At 40.1% G+C, this 17,627-nt stretch overlaps 1 protein-coding gene across 1 annotated transcript; it reads right to left on the bottom strand.

The window, feature by feature from the left end:
* Positions 1 to 3,417: 3,417 nt before the first annotated feature.
* On the bottom strand, positions 3,418 to 13,234 carry dnajc18 (DnaJ (Hsp40) homolog, subfamily C, member 18). Its single transcript, XM_015960758.3, has 8 exons — positions 12,877 to 13,234; positions 12,093 to 12,261; positions 11,773 to 11,918; positions 10,248 to 10,454; positions 9,709 to 9,821; positions 9,330 to 9,439; positions 6,362 to 6,534; positions 3,418 to 3,593 (listed from the first exon to the last, which is right to left on the bottom strand). The coding sequence occupies exons 1-8, from the start codon at positions 13,001 to 13,003 to the stop codon at positions 3,469 to 3,471; spliced, it is 1,170 nt and encodes a 389-aa protein (XP_015816244.1). The 5' UTR covers positions 13,004 to 13,234; the 3' UTR covers positions 3,418 to 3,468.
* Positions 13,235 to 17,627: the final 4,393 nt, after the last annotated feature.

Below are 17,627 nucleotides of genomic sequence, written 5' to 3'. Positions count from 1 at the left end.
GAGCCATCTTCTCATTCAAAAATAAACCAAGAAGAGAGTCCCAGCATGGGTGTTGTTCTGCACATGAAGACAAAAGTACTTCCTCACCATTGGGTAGACACGATTCTGTTGAACCAACGGTCAAAGAGTCTGATTAGCTTTCATGTTTTATTAATTTAGTGATCAGAGGAAGCGTTTGTTGGTATTCAACTCATTTCCTGAAACTTTTAGATCATTTCACATATGGCTGTTTTAGTGTTGGGTTTATTTTGTTGTTGTGTACTTCTAAGTATATTTGTTTGGAGCTATTTTCAGTGCTTTAGAAAAAATGTGACAACAGCAGTTTTGGTGGATCCGGCAGCAGTATTAACACAATAAAAATATCTCCACAGTTCAAGAACCTTGTCTTGTGAGGTTTTGTGCTTGTGTTAATTTGAGTGGGATTAAGAGTTAGACCGCACACCACCTCTGTGTTTAATGTCATGTTTATACTTCTAAGGTCAAGAGACTCACTGCTTTCGGATGTAGGACCATCGATAACAAATATGGACTTGACTTGTTTAAACTTTCGATCTTAATTAAACTGACAGACTTTTTAATCTCTCCCAGAAGCTGCTGTCTCCTGGAGACACAGCTGTTCTAACGATTTCTAGAGCAAAAACATGCTGTTCATTCTAGAGACAGAGCTACGAGCCTCCAAGCCTTTGTGTGTTAAATTGTGATTATGGCTTACAGCTGATGAAAACGCCACATTCAAAATCTCAGACAATTGGAATATTGTGAAGAGGTTCAATATTCTAGGCTCAGTGTCACACTCTAATCAGCCAATACACCTGCAAAGGGCTCCTGAGCCTTTAGATGGTCTCTCAGTCTAAATTCAGTTACTGACATAAGCAGAGTTTTGCACCCTATTCTAATTTTTCCACCTTCACATGTATCCTCTCTGGACTGGGAATGCCCAGGAATCCCCCGGGAGGAGCTGGGGAGCGTTTTTGGGGAAAGAAACGTCCTGATTTCTCTCCTGGGTCGGCCACCTCCACAACCTGACCTCAGACAAATTACAGTGGTGATGTCACCCAGGAGCTCTAAATACTCACTTCTCTTCCTTAATAAGTGAATGTCATTCTATTAAAAAAAAAATCCAGTTACAGCTTAAAGCATTATTAGAAATTCAAGGACTCTCAAAACGTCACAACATCTGAGCATTTTCAAGGACTTCCCGTACCCGTAAGCCCAATTTCAGGTTCAAGGTGATGCTTATTGTGTAAACAAACTGGATTCTTTGAATTGATGTCGGTCCCAAACATCAGAGGAATCGGGTTCTTGATCGGCAGCTCAGTCTGAAATAAACCTAGACACATTTGTTGTTTGTTGTGATCTAATGCTGGCATTTATATAGAAAACAATATAATTGTTCATTTAATGATGCAATCACACATGCAGTACTCAATCACAACACAAATACTCATCACACGTCAGCTTTAAATCACATCTTTAATGTTCTGGGATTTTTGGCTTATAAATCTGCTAAATCTCTTCAGCTTATTTCCACAGGGACTGATTCCAGAACCCCACTGGTGTTTCCATCGCAGTAAAGGACTTATATACTTGTGAATAGAGGCCGACCGATATATTCAACTTTTTCTAGATCAGCCAAAATCATTTTTAAAAGCAGATTTTTTTTAATAATCAGGCACCTGTGTGGCCAACTGCCACCAATCCTAGACTGAAGAGAGGACCTGAAGGACCCCAACACTGTTTTTTTAATGTTTTGAGTTTGTTTTAGATTTCAAATTCAATAAATATTAAGAAATTTATTGAATTCATATTGCACACAGTGAGTGTTCAGTTGTCTTTCACAATCAATCAATGTGCTTAATAATTGGCTTTAGATATCGGCCATCGGCAACAAAATTCATAAAAAAATCGGTATCGGCCTCAAAAAGCCCATAGCGGTCGGCCTCTACTTGTGAACGCAGTGATTCTGAATATTCATGTCCATTTTACATTTATAGTCATCAATATGGCATTTGTCAAATAAATAAATAAATAAATAATATGCAACAAACTAACAGTCACTGGGATGCATGCAACAGTAACAAGATTAAACAACTGAAAAGTGCTGAAGATGAACCTGATTTTTCACCACGATGGTATCAGCTAAGGCAGATTGGCAGACTTGCATGGTTAGTGCTATTGTCAGCATGGGGGTAATTTGGGGCAAGTCTAAAGTAAGACAAGTTTCCATAATTCAATTCAAAAATACTTTAATAATCCCAGAGGGACGGCAGCAGTATCCCGCTGAGTACACTGCAAAAACTGATTTTTAAAAGCATCGGGTTTAGACATTGGATCTGATTCATCTAAAACGGTTCTGATCCGCAAAGGCAGCACTACTTGAAATAAGGTAAATATTCTTAAGTTTGATCACATTTTTCACCAACAGGTTAGGCAAAAGTTGCTTGACTAGTGGTTTTTATTAGAGTTGTATGGTTTTTGCGGATGAGAACTTTTTTTTTTTTTTACACCAAAAATTAAAAATTTGGCTTTTTTACTGAGTTGAAAATCAGACGTTGCAGTTTCTGACCTGAACGGACAAACTTAGCTTCTGATCAGAGGTCTGGTCACATCTGGCCAAGTTTAGATCTTCAGAGCTAAATCTTTAGAAAAGGGGTCGTACAAAGTAACAATTAGAAAACGTTTAGAAATTTAAGAGGAAAGACATTTTATAAAAACTTGTTTATGCGTGTCATTTAAGACCAGGTAGCCTTTTACACACCGCCTGTGCTCCGGTTCCTCGTAACCATTAAGAAACATCCAATAAACACTGGAGTGTGACTGGGAAGTTCACTGAACCAAGTGAAAATGTGACCCAACAATCTAAAGGACCCAGCAGAGACCTGGGTGCTCTGCTCTTATCCACCAGGGTGAGTTTCTGTAAAACAGCTTGTGTTGACCCCATTTGAACCTCTTCATCAGCGGGCGGGGTATTTGACAGAGCAAGAGGCTAAATGATCAGATTTGTAAAAGCTTATTTCACTACACAAATGTGCTCTGATTTGTCTAAACACGTTAGATCTTTGTACTCGTTTCCTACAGAAAAAAGATGAGCTCAACAACAATTTCTTAAACTACCAAATAAAGACGCCTTTTGATTTCAGCAGACACAAAAGTAAACACAGATAAACTACGAATCCGAAACGCGTGAACCATCCGACTCCCCCGTAGCCCCAAACGGAGATTACGTTTGTTAAACCATTTCTATAAGAAAGTCTGAAGGCTGTGAGACGTTAAAGTCTGCGCTCCGTGCCGCTAACGTCACAGCTAACATGCAACTCCAGTTTCTGCCACTGAAGAGAAGACAGAACGTTTCCAGCAGCAACAATTCCCACTGACTGCATTGTAACCCCACAAATGTCTTTAAAAAGTGGCCAGGTATTGTAAATTACACACTTTACTAAAGAAACATTTCCTCCACTTTTACAGTCCTCATTTCACTTTCTGCCGACCAACCAGTCGCTGCAGTTTCTCACAGTTGTCCAGCCTCATCGACTCGGCCTTCTGCTTTAGCCGTTCATCACGGTAAAGTTGTCCCAGGTTTGCCAGGTCTGACTCTGAACAGAAAGAGGAAAAACAGACGTTTATCAGACTCTTTTCTTATGACTTTCCGTTAAAGATCTATTCCACTAGTTTTTTTAAATTATTCATAAAAATAATAAAAATACAGATTCTCAGAGAACTCAGCCTTTAAGTCAGCAGCTTGTTAGCCTAACGCGTCTTAGCAAAGAGAAGTGGGTAGAATCAGAGGACGGGGAACAAGGACTCTGCAGGAATCTGCTGCTGGTTCCAGCACACTGATGCACACATGCAGCTCAAACTGGTGGTCCAACTCTATCATGTAATAACGAGTCTCTTCAGTTCTTTTTAGGAACTCTAGGTTTGGGTTTTTTAACCCTGGGGTTCTATTTGATAAAGGTCTGGCCCAAAAGGACCATTTTCTATATTATTTAATTCTCTTTGTTGTGGTTAAGCTGACTTACCTCTGAAGTATCAAGCAAGTTTAATAAATGTCTAAAAATAGAGAATTTAAAAAGGTCCTGATTTTTATGTACAGGTAGATTGTATTGTTGATACTCTTCTGTTCTGCTGGCATCGCTTTAAACTTACTGAAGTAATCGTAGTTTTCTAAACGACTGGAGATCCACTAAAGAAAATCACACATCCCTTCTGAACGGTGGTCGAAGCGATGAAAGCGGCCTGAACAAAATCCTACATCTGTTGTCAGGTATTCTGATCCTGGTCCTGCAGCAGGTTTCTTTACATGTTCCAGCTCCTTCTACAGATGTCAAACAGGATTTGGACTCATGTAAGGTCACTCCAGAACAGTTCAGTTTTTGCTCCTGATCCATGCTTGTGTGTGTGCTGTTGTGTTTTGGGTCATTTGCCTGTTGGGCATTGAACCTGGCTCCAGAAAGCCTTGGTAGTCTTGAGACTTCATTTGGACCCTGAACAGATGACACCGAGTACCAGACGCGGCCCCAGAACAGAACCGAGCCTTCTCCGTGTTCCACAGTAGCTCCAGAGCTCTTTTCTTTAGTAGCTGTGTTTTTGAACAAGGAGCAGACGTGAGGTCCCAAAAAGCTCCATCCCTGCCTTGTGTGTCTAACGGACAGAAGCTTTGTGCCACGCCAACATCCATTCAGTTTGCAATTATTTCAGTGATCATTGTGGGCTTTGGTTAGAGATGTGTACCTTTGACATTTGAATCAATAACGTATCAATTCCTGGCACCTAGGAATTGATACCGGTACCAATTTTCAATACATTTGAGTGTTTCATAATTTATTAAATCACTTTTGTACTTAAATATTTAAAAAATTTAAACCATATTTGATAAATATCATGATAAATAGCTGTTTGTATTTTATCATCGTAGTGTTGTACAAAATTCTTCAACATGAAAACTTTAACCACAACCGTTTCTAAATGATGCAAAAACTAAAACCCAGCTCCATGTACTCCTAATCCTCTCCTATGCCCTCTGGAATAACTCTGATGAGGAGAACATGCATTATAAACTACAAATGAAACTAAATTAAACTTTGACCCCAAATAACTGTTTATATTTTAATATTGTGGTGTTTCACTAACTAAACCAGCTCCACGGACTTCTTTCTCCTCTAGACAAACTGTGATGGTGGGTTTTTGTAGTAGGGATGGACAATATATCGGCATCAATATCGGTGTAGTGGATATTTGTCCATAAAACTTAAACAGCAATCGGTATTGGCCAGTGCTAGTCATTTTTTAACATATCGATATCGGTTCGATAAATAAAATCGGGCTGATATTAACAAGCGATATTTTTTCCATCTCATCTCCATTTGTTTGCCTGTTTCAGGTGTGTGTGTGTGTGTGTGTGTGTGTAATTGTTTAGTAATGTGAACAGTGAATGAAATCATCTCAGAAGCGTAAATGTGTGTGTTGTGTGTACATAATAACATAAATTCATCTTTAATAATTTTCATTCTGTACAAAATCTGCTGATTTTAGAAGCATTAATGTCAGCATATCGGTATCGGTTATCGGCCAGAACAGTAATCTTAATATCGGCATCGGCCCAAAAATGTCATGTTGGTGCATCACTACTTGTAGTTTTTTAAATTGCTAATTAAACTGAAGCAAACATCTTTACTGTGAACTAAATTTACTGCGTCTTCATTCCTGTTGCTGTTCTTTTTCAAACTATTGATTTTTTTCCTACTCCGAAGTCAAAATTTCAGAGTTCTGAGAAGTAAGCAAACGCACCATTAGCTGATGCTAACAGAAGCTAAAATATCAAGCTAACGTTATCTTAAACAGTTTAATTTACCTGCTGGAGCGGATTAGGATGATGCCTCACTTAGATCATCATCATCACCATCCAGTCACCCATCGCATTTACTGAGGCTTTCTCTCTGCCCTGCTACTTGCTGTTTACAGCTCGCCCGCTGCAGCTAACGACATTATGCTCTTACATGTGCTGCTGTCTATCTCAGCAAATCGCTGTCTCGCAAGTTCTCATGAATGAAGGAAAGGTACTGAACTCTATGGTACCAAACCAAGTTTGGTACCCATCCCTGGTTTTGGTACCAATAAATGTAAGTTCATTTTATTGAAATCTAAGTTTAAGAACTGATGCAAAAGTAAAGAACAATTGAAACGGGTCAGCCCGAGCTTTTGGATGATTACTTTTACACAGAGGAAAGCCAAGTCATACAGTGTAATGTCTAGAACTGAAAATAGGATAAAACATTATTAAATAGATTTGGATCAAAACCTGAGCCTCATGAAAATGAACATGTAACAAACTCTCCCCAACATCAGACAGCTGTTGGCCTACTTTGCTGTTTTTCCTTCCAGCAGCTGCTCTGGAGGTGCTCCACGTAGTCGCTCTCAATAGTTTTCTCCAACTCCTCCAGCGCTGCTCCCCGGTACTCCTTCTCAAAACTCTTGTCCACAAAGTACGGTACACCCATGTGCTGCGTTTCTCTGGACACCACCAGCCCCAAGGCCCTGCAACCACAGTCACAACACTTCACTCAACATAGTTTAAAGCAACACTAAAGACTTTTGAACACTTTAAGCTTCTGCTTTCAAACTGGTTTCAGTGGTTCTTGAGTCAAAAACTTGAGCAGCTTCATAGTAGCTACGTTTACATGGGCACAAGTAATCCGAATGAGCGGTCTATCTGATCAAAAACTCTTCATGTGAACATGTCAGTCGGAATACTCTGATCCAATAAGGCCCGACGGAATGAAATTCCATTCCAATTGAGAGAGGTGGTTCTGTCCAATCATCATTCCGATTGACGTCCATGTACACACTCATTCAGATTCTTGGAGTAGAATGATGCCCACTGCACGTGAGTAACTTCGGAGTGACGCCTTTCTGCCTTTGCAGCCACTCAGGACAAGTGGAAAACATGGTGGGAGGTAGACAGAAGTTATCCTGCTCTCCTCTCCTGTGGCGGAGGAGCAGTAGCATTACGTACCGCTGAGCCTGCAGCCTAGTTAAGGCGATCAGTAAAAACAAAAGCATGGAGGTAAAAATGCAAAGGTCCATAACCGGGGGGTGGGGGTGGGGGAGTGTAGGTCAACGGACAAAGCTAGAGAACTAGAAAATAAAATGCCAGGAGAAAGACATGCAGACAAGATAGTGTTTATTTACTTTTTTTTCCCAGGAAAGACAACTCTACGCATGCTCAACCTATTTAATGCTTGGTGAATGTAGGGATGGGCACCTTTGACATTTGAATCGATATGGTACCAATTCCCAGTACCTAGTAATCGATACCGGTACTTAAAGAGCAAGTCACCCCCAAAAAAAGTATTTTTTGCTGATAAACTATATAAATTAGTGTCTGATCGTGCTGCAGACACGTGTAGTCAATAGTTTTGCACTTTAGTGCATTTTAGTTAAAATTAAAATTTTCTGCCTAAAACTGTCCGTGTTGTGCCGTTGTCAGGTAAAAACTCTGCACGGCATTTGAATTTAAATCTGCCATTGCTATTGGCTAAGAAGTACACAGTGACGTTACATTATGTCACCATGTCGTTGTGAGCCTGTGTGTGTGTGTGTGTGTGTGTGTGTGTGTGTGTGTGTGTGTATTTGTTAGTGGCTCCGCCCTCTCGGTCTGCTATGCAACAGCATTTGTTGCATTTTTCAAACAGGAAGTGGGAGCCGAGTAATACTCTGGTAGGGGGTGACTTGCTCTCTAACGGTCCTAATTTTCGATACTATTGAGTGTTTAATAATTATTTAAACCGCTTTAATTAATAATAAATATGTATTATTTTCCCAATGTTTAACCAAATTTGATAAATATCAAGATAGATAACATACAAATGTTCATCATTGTAGTGTTGTACAGAATTCTTCAACATGAAAACTTTAACCACAACTGTTTCTAAATGATGCAAAAACTAACCCAGCTCCATGTACTCCTAATCCTCTCCTATGCCCTCTGGAATAACTCTGATGAGGAGAACATGCATTATAAACTACGAATGAAAGTAAAGCAAACTTGGATACTATACACAACAGTTTGTATTTTAATATTGTGGTGTTTCACCAACTAAACCAGCTCCCTGTACTCCTTTTCCTCTCCCTTCTTCTCTGGACAAACTGTGATGGTGGGTCCTTGTAGTTTTTATAAACTGCAAATTAAACTGAAGCAAACACCTTTGCTAAACCAAGTTTACTGCGTATCTTCATTCCTTTTGCCGTTCTTTTTCAAACCGTTTATTTTTCCTACTCTGAATTTGGAATTTCCGAGGAGAATGCGAACGCACCATTAGCTATGTAAACAAAAACTAAGCTAACGTTAGCTTAAACAGTTTATTTACGTACCGCAGAAGATTAAGATGAGGATGCCTCACTTAGATCATTGTTGCTGGTTTCATCATCACCCAGTTACCCACGCCATTATTTCTGTTAGTGTCCGTATAAACAGAGATTTGGGATTTACGATCAACCAAGACTCGAATCGGATAGGGGGGATTTGGCGCATGTAAACGTAGCTATTGGACATCACTCTGTAGCCCTCTGAGTACCGTCACCTGCACTGAACAACTTTATGGTTTGGGTCGGTACACCAGCGGAAGGTCTGTTTTACAGCAATGGCCGTTTACTTTACCAGGTGCTAATGCAAAGGCTAACAGTTAGCTTTTTTAGTTAACCGACCATCAATAAAAAGCACAAAAAGAAGAATTTTGCTTTGTTTGTTGGCATCATGGAAGAGCTTGGAAGTAAAAGTAAGAGACTAATGTCTTTGGAGATAGAGTAAACATTGGCGCGGCCTACGTTTGAGGGAGCTGAAGGAGGTTACTAAAACACATACTGATGGTGACTTGGAATTGTTGCGACTGGACTTCAATTCGATTCAATTCAATTCAAATTCAAAAACACTTTATTAATCCCAGAGGGAAATTGATTGCTGTAGTAGCTCAGGACAATAATAATAATCAAGTCGTCAAAGAGTTATTGTATATTACAATGGCTGTTGGCAAGAAGGATCTCCAGTAGCGGTCAGTGTTGCAGCGAAACTGAAGAAGCCTCTGACTGAAGACACTCTTCCGTTGTCGGACAGCCTTGTGAAGAGAATGCTCAGGGTTGTAAGTAATAATTTTTATCCAACAGTGTGGATCTTTTTACTTCTTGGTTTATTTAGCATCAGTCACTCCTCGTGTTAGCGTTAGCTTGTTGTTAGCGCTAGATGCAGCATGCTGTAGTGGGGTTGTTTAGGACAGTTGTAGAAAGAAGTGGGAATCTTTAAACCACGAAAAGTTCAGGTTTGATTTTAAACTCACGGCTTGTAGAAGAGACTGTAGGGCGGATTAGTGGCCATCATCTGAGTAAACACTGAAATAAGGATCAACACCAGCACGGGGAGAAGCTGCAGAAGAGCTGTGAAGGTGTTCTGTGGGAAGAGAAGATCAGCAAAAATGACCATTACAGTCTGTAGGCTGATTCTGAGGTAAACAGCCCATTGCGTAGGTGGTGTTGGTGCAGCACTAGTTAAACATATCAGAGCTAACTTATAGGTCGTACCCTAGTTGGAAGCTGTCTTCCAAGGTTCCTTAGTGGTTATGTTGATGATGAGGTTATGTTTATTTCACCTCCAACAGCAAATATCAACATGAGAATGTTTCATCAGGAATCGGTTCTTATGTTCAGTGAGTCACTGACCTGACTCTGGTTGTCCTCTACCACCTCCTCACGCCTTTCGTGAGCACGCCGACGACGAGGCTGATAGAACTGGGAGTAGGAGGTTCCCTGGTTTGTGTAAACGTGAACGTTTCCTGTAGACATTTCATACAAATATTACAATAATACACGTTGTTGACAACAATAATGATGTAAACTCCAGGTACTGACAGAGTTGATCTGTCTGCATTTGAAGTTGTAATCTGACCTAAACCAGCATTAGGACATACAAGTGAGTATTTGCTCATACAGGTGGAGGGTTTAATATCTGGTATCGTCTTCATCGTGAAATAAAATGTCACATTTTCTGCTTTTTTCCATCCAATCTGAACCATAAACAGTGTCATCGAGTCATGAGTCAAACAGGAAGTTTGATCAAGTTCTGAAAGGTTTCTCCCCTACATTAGAAAATATTACAAGAAACCCCAAAACAAACAGAGTTAAATGGAAGTTGGAACAAGGGTGAGTGTTGGACCTGGTATCAGGACATCCCTGAATACAAAGAACCCTTTCCAACAAACCTGTGGGGAACCTCCCTCCAAAGAAAATGTTGAAGAGTTCTTCAGGGGAAATGTCAGCCTCAAAATCTTTGTAGAAGGTTCGGTAGTGTCCAGAGCGACCGTGGCTGGAGGGCTGGGGAGTGGAGGAAGCTGAACAGTGATCTCCGTACTGATCATACTGCTGCCTCTTCTCAGGATTGCTTAAAACTGCATAAGCGTTACCTATTGCTGTTGGGAGAAAAGAGCAAACATGCAGAGTTAGCTTTAACTTTAGAAACGAGAGCCCCATCAGCACTGGGCCTGAGGAGTGTTTTTATCATTATTATGATTACGTTTTCCCGTGTTCTCTCAAATGATCAGAACAAGGATGTAAAGGAAACCTCAAAAATAACGTCTTGGTTACATTTTGTATTCAGTCCAAATTAAGAATGTCACCACAGCAAACTGACATTTGCATACCAACACTGTCAATTTCGGGGGCAGCAGTGGCTCAGGAGTCATAGCAGGTAATACAGTAATTGGAGGGTTGTAGGTTTGATCCTGGCTCCCAGCAGAGAGCGTGGCTGTTGTGTCTTTGAGCATGACTCTGCCTGCTAGTGGTGGTCAGAGGGACCGGTGGTGCCTGTGCTCGGCAGCCTCGTCTCTGTCAGTGTGCCCCAGGGCAGCTGTGGCTACATTGTAGCTCATCACCACCAGTGTGCGAACAGATGAATGACGCACTGTCTTGTAAAGCGCTTTGGAGTCCTCCAACTCTGAAAGGCGCTATACGAGCGCGGGTCATTTATCATTATCGATTTAACAGATAAAACCAGAAGCGGTGAGGGTAACTCATCACACACATCATGATTACTAACGGAGTCCACAAAATCTTGTGATTTTTGCTCTTCCTTTTAAAAGACTCAGTCCAGTGACTGAGGCCCAGAGGCAGAGGCTTAAAGGCACCATTTACTTGCTTTTAGCACCCCCTAGTGCCTGTTATTAATTCACCGTGGTTAAACCAATAATGAAACTCTTCTCCTCTCTGTGCGTTCATCTTTTTAACACCTTAATCTAACAGCTGACATGTCTCCCCAGCCTTCATTAGTGTCTACAGGAGCGATTCATAACCAAATCTAACAAACCAGCTTTGTTTAAGATCTAAAACGTGAAGGAAACATGCTGGAAGCAGACTCCAGCTCTACAGCTCCCCCCACCAGCAGGAATCGGACCGGCAATTCTGAACTTGCAAGTGTGACATTCTGGCCACAGAGGGTGGTGGGATCTGAGTGACATTTCATTAACCCAGTAAAGGGCCATTTTAGCACATACTGGCTCAAGAAAACGATTTTAACATATGCAAAGTTGTCTAGTATGCCTTTAAATGTTAATAAATCAGGGGTTTCAATTGTATTAAAATACTTTATCATACATATGTCAATATTGAAAATGAACTCCTACAATCACAATGCAAAGCTTCAAAACCTTTCTCTTGCTTGAGCGCAATCAAACTGCACGCAGCCAGAACACGTGTGTTGTTCCTGAACTAGCCCAGACATTTACTAGTTACCTTTGAATGCATCTGTGGCTCCGGGGGCAAAGTTCTTGTCAGGGTGAAACTTCAGGGCCAACTTCCTGTATGCCTTTTTCAAATCTTCATCACTGGCGTTCTTTTCAACACCAAGGATTTCATAAAAGTCCCTGCAATTCTTTATCCTGCAATAACAACACATGTTGGAAGTCAGAATTCAGGTCTGTAGCAGAGAAGCTCTCTCTGGTGATCCCACTGAAGTGAGCTGTACATTTACAGAGATCCTTTCATCAGCATGATCTCTACAGAACCTGAAAGACTTGAGATTTAAAGGTGCATCTGAAAGAGGATCTCAGCACCTGAGAACACTCTGACGCTGTTCTTCGGTGTACGTCTTCTTCTCATCGCTCGTTCCGTTGCTCTTTTCCTGCTCTCCAACGTCCTCATCTCTCCATCCTGCTGGTGGAGGGATGTGGTTTGCTTCTGCGAATGTGTTGCCTCCGTTTTTCAGTAAGGCATCTATCAACACTGAAATAAGCAACAAAAGCATGTTGGTCCTTTCAAACAAATGTCCCACACAGTGGCAAATTTGGTTTCTTTCAATCTGCTGTGCACACAATTTGCTGTAAAACAAACAAAAAATAAATCAAGTTTTTTCTCTTGACAGACATGTTTCATTTCAATCAAAATTGCACTGAAATCTGTAAAAACCAATGCGTGTGTTCTCATTTCTCACATGAAATTCACCTATTTGAGTTGTTTTAATTATCATTCGTCCATCTGTATGATGTTTGAGAGTTGTATCAATAAGGTGAACTGTAGAATGAGCTGTGTCATGGGCCTAGGAGGAAATGTCTTGTGATCCATGTTCTGATTACTCTGTAACTGCAAAAACCAGATCAGGTAACTGGGATGATGCAGCGCTGGTTTCCAGTCTGCGGTGCTCTCCAGCACTGAGGGGGGAAGGGAGTCCCCAAACAAACACCTAAACGTCAACAGCAAGCCTTCAAATATAGAAAGATTTTAAATCTGTAGCTATTTTTAACCCTCGCTAATCCGAAAACACATTTCCAGCAGGTTGGTAAAAGTTACTTGTTCAGCAAGTCAGGTTGCCACAGCCGAATGTGCGTCAGCTAATTTTACCTCTGGCCCGGGTGCTGGGGTGAACATTCTGCGCCTCATATAGCAGCTGCAGCGCCCGGTCTTTTCGCCCCGACCGTAAACACACCTTCGCCCTTTCTATGAGCCGGTCTGCTTCTTCTTTGTCCATTTCGGTGCTGCGGGGCAAACTAACCGCGGTCAAGAAGGGTTTCTCCCGCAGCAAAGTGAGTCAATATCATGGGAAGCGGACGAGAGGATGAGCCACTACGGCTAACGATATATAGCCGCTAGCTTCGGTTACAGACAGCTGCGTAATGTTAACCAGGCGCGAGCCTGCAGTCACCCAAAGTGCGTCCCGTTATCCGGTTAGCAGACGTTGATTGATGTCCGGCGTGAACGGATCTTCAGTCAGGACATTTTAAAACAACGGAAAGTTTTTAGGGACAGTAGTTTGGGTTTTAGCGTCGTTTAAAGGGACATCTTTTTAAATGACTGGACACCCCCACCTCTCCCGATGGACAAAAGGCAGAAGCGAGAGCACGACGACGTCACTTCCGGTGTAATGAGTAAAATCCATCATCATAAAATGCATCATAATATATATATATATATGTCGATGGTAAAATCTGTATTCAGGCACTGTTTGAAGGCAAGTTAGATGATTATATTTTGTGATACCTCATTCTAATTAAAAGCTTTATGCTATAAATCCAGATGGTTGTGTCAAGTAGCATCAGCAGGTGGAAGAAACAGAAGAAGCTGCTCTGTTGATGCTCAGAGGCGGTCTCTGTACAGGATCTGCTCGGGTGCAGGATCTGCTCGGGGTCGCCGATGACGTCACATTACTGCAAATCTACTCGGCTTTCACACATAAGTTTTGGAAAGGCATCAGCAGTTTTGTTAATAAATTCTTGTTTGTTAACACCTAAATGTTTTCTTTATAATTGTAATTTGTTAATAAAACACCATATTGTCTTTGTTTTGTAAAGAATGTGAAACTGCATAAAACCAACATCGGACTGACAAAAAAAAAAGAACAGTTCTTATTTGTGAATCTGTTTGTATTAATGTGGAGTTCGTCTGTATATTTCCTTAGTTGTTATCTAAATACATTCTTTGACTCAAAATATTGCTTGGTGTCTTTCAGTAAAGTAATTATATTTTATTTTGCCCCATTTCATCAACATCAAGAGCTTTTGAGGGTCACGTTTATCATTTGCTTGTATTTTACATTTCCTTTAGAAATTCATCACATATTTTCTCCAAAAAGTGTTGATTTTTGTACTACAGGTCTACAACCGCTAAGACTACGACCGCAAATTTGTTCTGACCAATCAAAATCATAACGTGATAACGTAACTTCCGTAAGCTTCATGTTCAGCCAATCAACTACTTTGACGTCATCGGCAGTCGAAGGACCCCGAGCTGATCCTGCACCCGAGCCGATCCTGTACCGACAGCGGACATACGGTTGGCAAAGGTAGGGCAGGTGATTGCCTTGGGCCCCAATCAAAAAGCCCGTGATGATTTTATTTTGTTTTTCCAAAATAAATTACATCATCTGATAAGGTATTACTGTAGGCTGCCTCATGTGAAATTCCTGCTTTTACATGCAGTGCCATAAAACTGAATTATTACCTTATTTCAGCTGAAGTCGGATCTTTTAAATGCATGTAAACACCTTAGTTTGGCAGAAGTAAAACTGAACTGGACAACTAATTAAGCTAAGGTACCCAGATAATGTGGTTATGTGAACAACATCCTAGCTTAGCTGAGTTTTTGACCAGCTTGGGTACTCACCCTGTCCAGAGATTTGGTGTTTCATTCAGAACTGGCCATGGATGTGTCTCTGCAACACTTAAACTGCTGAATGACATCATATGTGCCATTGACAATAAGGAATGTTGTGTGGCTGTGTTTGTTGACTTAGCTAAAGCCTTTGACTCTGTGGATCAAAACGTCTTACTTAGCAGGCTCAAACATCTAGGCCTTCCTCAGGCATCCGTGGCATGGTTCAGAAGTTACATCTTAGCCATAGGCAAACAGTGAGAACAGAGGGTTACCAATCTGCTCCTCTACCTCTATCTATGGGTGTTCCTCAAGGGTTAGTACTGGGCCCAACCTTATTCAAAATCTATATTAATGCATTCACTGCCATTAACAACTAAAGTCATTGTTTTAGATCCATACGTATATATACATATATACATACATATATATATATATATATATATATATATATATATATATATATATATATATATATATATATATATATATATACATATATAATCTGTAGAGAAAAATCTTTGTTCTATTGCTTCTCTTGGTCTAGATTTCTAGGCTGTTCAAATGGCATGTTTGCAGGAAATTCAATTAATCTAGTTCCAAACCACAACAAACAATTTGTTCATGCATATTTTATTCAAGAGTAAAAAAATGTGATTTGTCCCATAGGGCATGCTTACAATTGTGTGTATTATTCAGGAAGTCAAATGCCAAAACATATTTCCATAGATAAAAAATGTTGCAAGATAAAATCCATTATATTTCTTTGTCGAAGTATGCATTTAGACTAAACGAGAACCAGAAACAGAGGATGAAAAGAACCATCAGCTAAATTGTAACAATAATAATAAGAATAATAATATTAGCAGTAAATAGAACCAGAATACAATGTTTCCTGTTAAATGTGCGACACCTGATTTTCTGTGTGTCCTGTTCATTTACATTTGAAAACCATGCTATCATGCTTTGGCAGCCTGAAAAGTTGCTTTTCACTGAGAATATATTCATTCACACTATAGAACATTTCCTGTACATCAGTACAACAGAAAAAATATATATCACAAGGCTTCACACCTTAGAAGGGCATCTCTGCATACAATAAACCAATATAAAATTAAAAGCCATGGTGGTAAAAAAAATGTAAACAAAATAATTATGATAATAAAAAAAATACCAGAAAGTGGACCAAAAACAATCAAAGGAAGCCTATTAATCAAATGTTATAAAACAAGACAAAACTACAAATTTAATTAAAAAAAGATAAATTAATTCAAGTTTACTATTTGAAATACAACTAACACGATTATAACCTCACGTAACAATAGGAACTTAATTGCATGCATTGATGCGTTCCATATCATAGATGCTGTGTTAAGTCACTTTTGTCCATCTATAATTCACATACCTTCATCACTGAAAAGAAATATGTCATGGGATCTGAAAAAATATTAAACAACGAGAAGTTCTAGAAATGTGTTGCTTGTGTGACACAAAGTCAAAGGTTCATCGGTGTTTATTCTAACAACTTCAGTTTTTGACTTCTGTTTTACAATTCTGCAAAGCCACATGGCAGCTATGAAACCATATCTGACCGTTTATGAACATGACTGTTGAATGCATTAGCATCACAGTGAATTTTTATATCTTTTTTTGTTTGACCTCATCTTACTCCATAATTTATCCTGATTTTTATGAAGAAACTTGAATAATCCTGGTTTATTATATAATCGGTTGCATTTCTAAAAAGTTCTTCTTAATTGATTCCTGACCAATTCATTTTAAAAGCGTTGCCAAACTGAATTCTGATTGGGACTTTTTTGGTGGGGAATGTCAAACTAATAAAGGATCTAAACCTGCAAATTTGAACCTTGTTTATTTTTGCAACATTTAAAAATGCATTTCTAGAACTTCCTGTTTCATCAGACTCTTCTTTTTTTGCATAAGCATAAAATCTTCAAATGTTCTGCTCAGCAAAAGTTGTAAAAACTCACAAGTTGCTGATGTGCACGTCACCCTCTGATCTCACTATTTCACTAGTAGCAAGCAGGTGGGAACAAATAAAATGGTGTCTCGTTAGTGGGGTATATCCCGTCGTTCTTCTGTTTTCCTTTATGATCCTGGAACCGATGCTGATGCAGAAGTAAAGTGAGATGATCCACAGTCACCCTCAGAGTGAACACAATTCCATGAAATGAACCGATTTAGTAGTCCTGTGAGGTGAAGTGGGTTTATATGCCATGCAGTTCTGGAGTGAAGTGTTTGAGCAACTTTTGAAAGCGAGGTAAATAAATTTTTAGGATGCTGTGGATAGAAACAAAACCCACTGAGAGTCACTGTTTAATGAAGGGTGATGTCTATAATCTGGATGTTTAATCTGAGGTAATGCTGAGGTAACGCTCCTTTCATCCTCTCTCCTCTTTAATGCCTCAATGAGGTACGTCCTACTGAGAAGTGACTGACTGTAAAGAAAAGAGGAAAGAGGTGCTGCTGGAGATTACTAAGGTGTTAAAGGTGGACTCTGGTGTGTTTTTTCTCCATTGTGAGCACACACGAGTACCTCTTTTCTTGCAGGATGGCAGCATCTTACAGGTAAATCAATAAATGAAAGTCCACTGGTAAGATGGATCACTGCAGATCTAAAGAGGCTTCACTGTTTGCCTCCTTGCATGTGCTATGACCTTATACGAGCAAAACAGTTAGATAAAGATTACTTTCCTCTTGGAGTGCATTTATGAGTGACTCTTAATAAATACTTTATAAAACAGTAAAACGATTGTTGTGTGGCATGGATGTTGCAAGTATTTCTTCCGTCAGGCCCTGTGATGAAGGAGCACACGTGGGTTCGCACGCAAAACAAGCCTGTCCCCAACAATCCAGTCTGTAGTTGACCGGAGAAAGGCAACTACAGCCAGACACAACTCTCAGCCACTCCTAGCTGCAGCTCATGGGTCTCTCCTCATCCCTGCCCTTCGATGCAAACCCCCTCCCTCCCCCAACAGTGCAGT

The sequence above is a fragment of the Nothobranchius furzeri genome, chromosome 10 (genome assembly GCF_043380555.1).
Source record: "Nothobranchius furzeri strain GRZ-AD chromosome 10, NfurGRZ-RIMD1, whole genome shotgun sequence".
NCBI lineage: Eukaryota > Metazoa > Chordata > Actinopteri > Cyprinodontiformes > Nothobranchiidae > Nothobranchius > Nothobranchius furzeri.
This window is presented reverse-complemented; position numbering and strand designations above follow the sequence as displayed.

Bases quoted from the DNA above. Each gene is read 5' to 3' on its own strand.
- dnajc18 (XM_015960758.3), bottom strand. From the start codon at position 13,003: ATGGACAAAGAAGAAGCAGACCGGCTCATAGAAAGGGCGAAGGTGTGT. The intron at 12,262-12,876 runs GTAAAATTAGCT...TGCTTATTTCAG, and splicing joins CCCCAGCACCCGGGCCAGAG to TGTTGATAGATGCCTTACTG. The intron at 9,440-9,708 runs GTCAGTGACTCA...CTCTTCCCACAG, and splicing joins TAGAGGACAACCAGAGTCAG to AACACCTTCACAGCTCTTCT.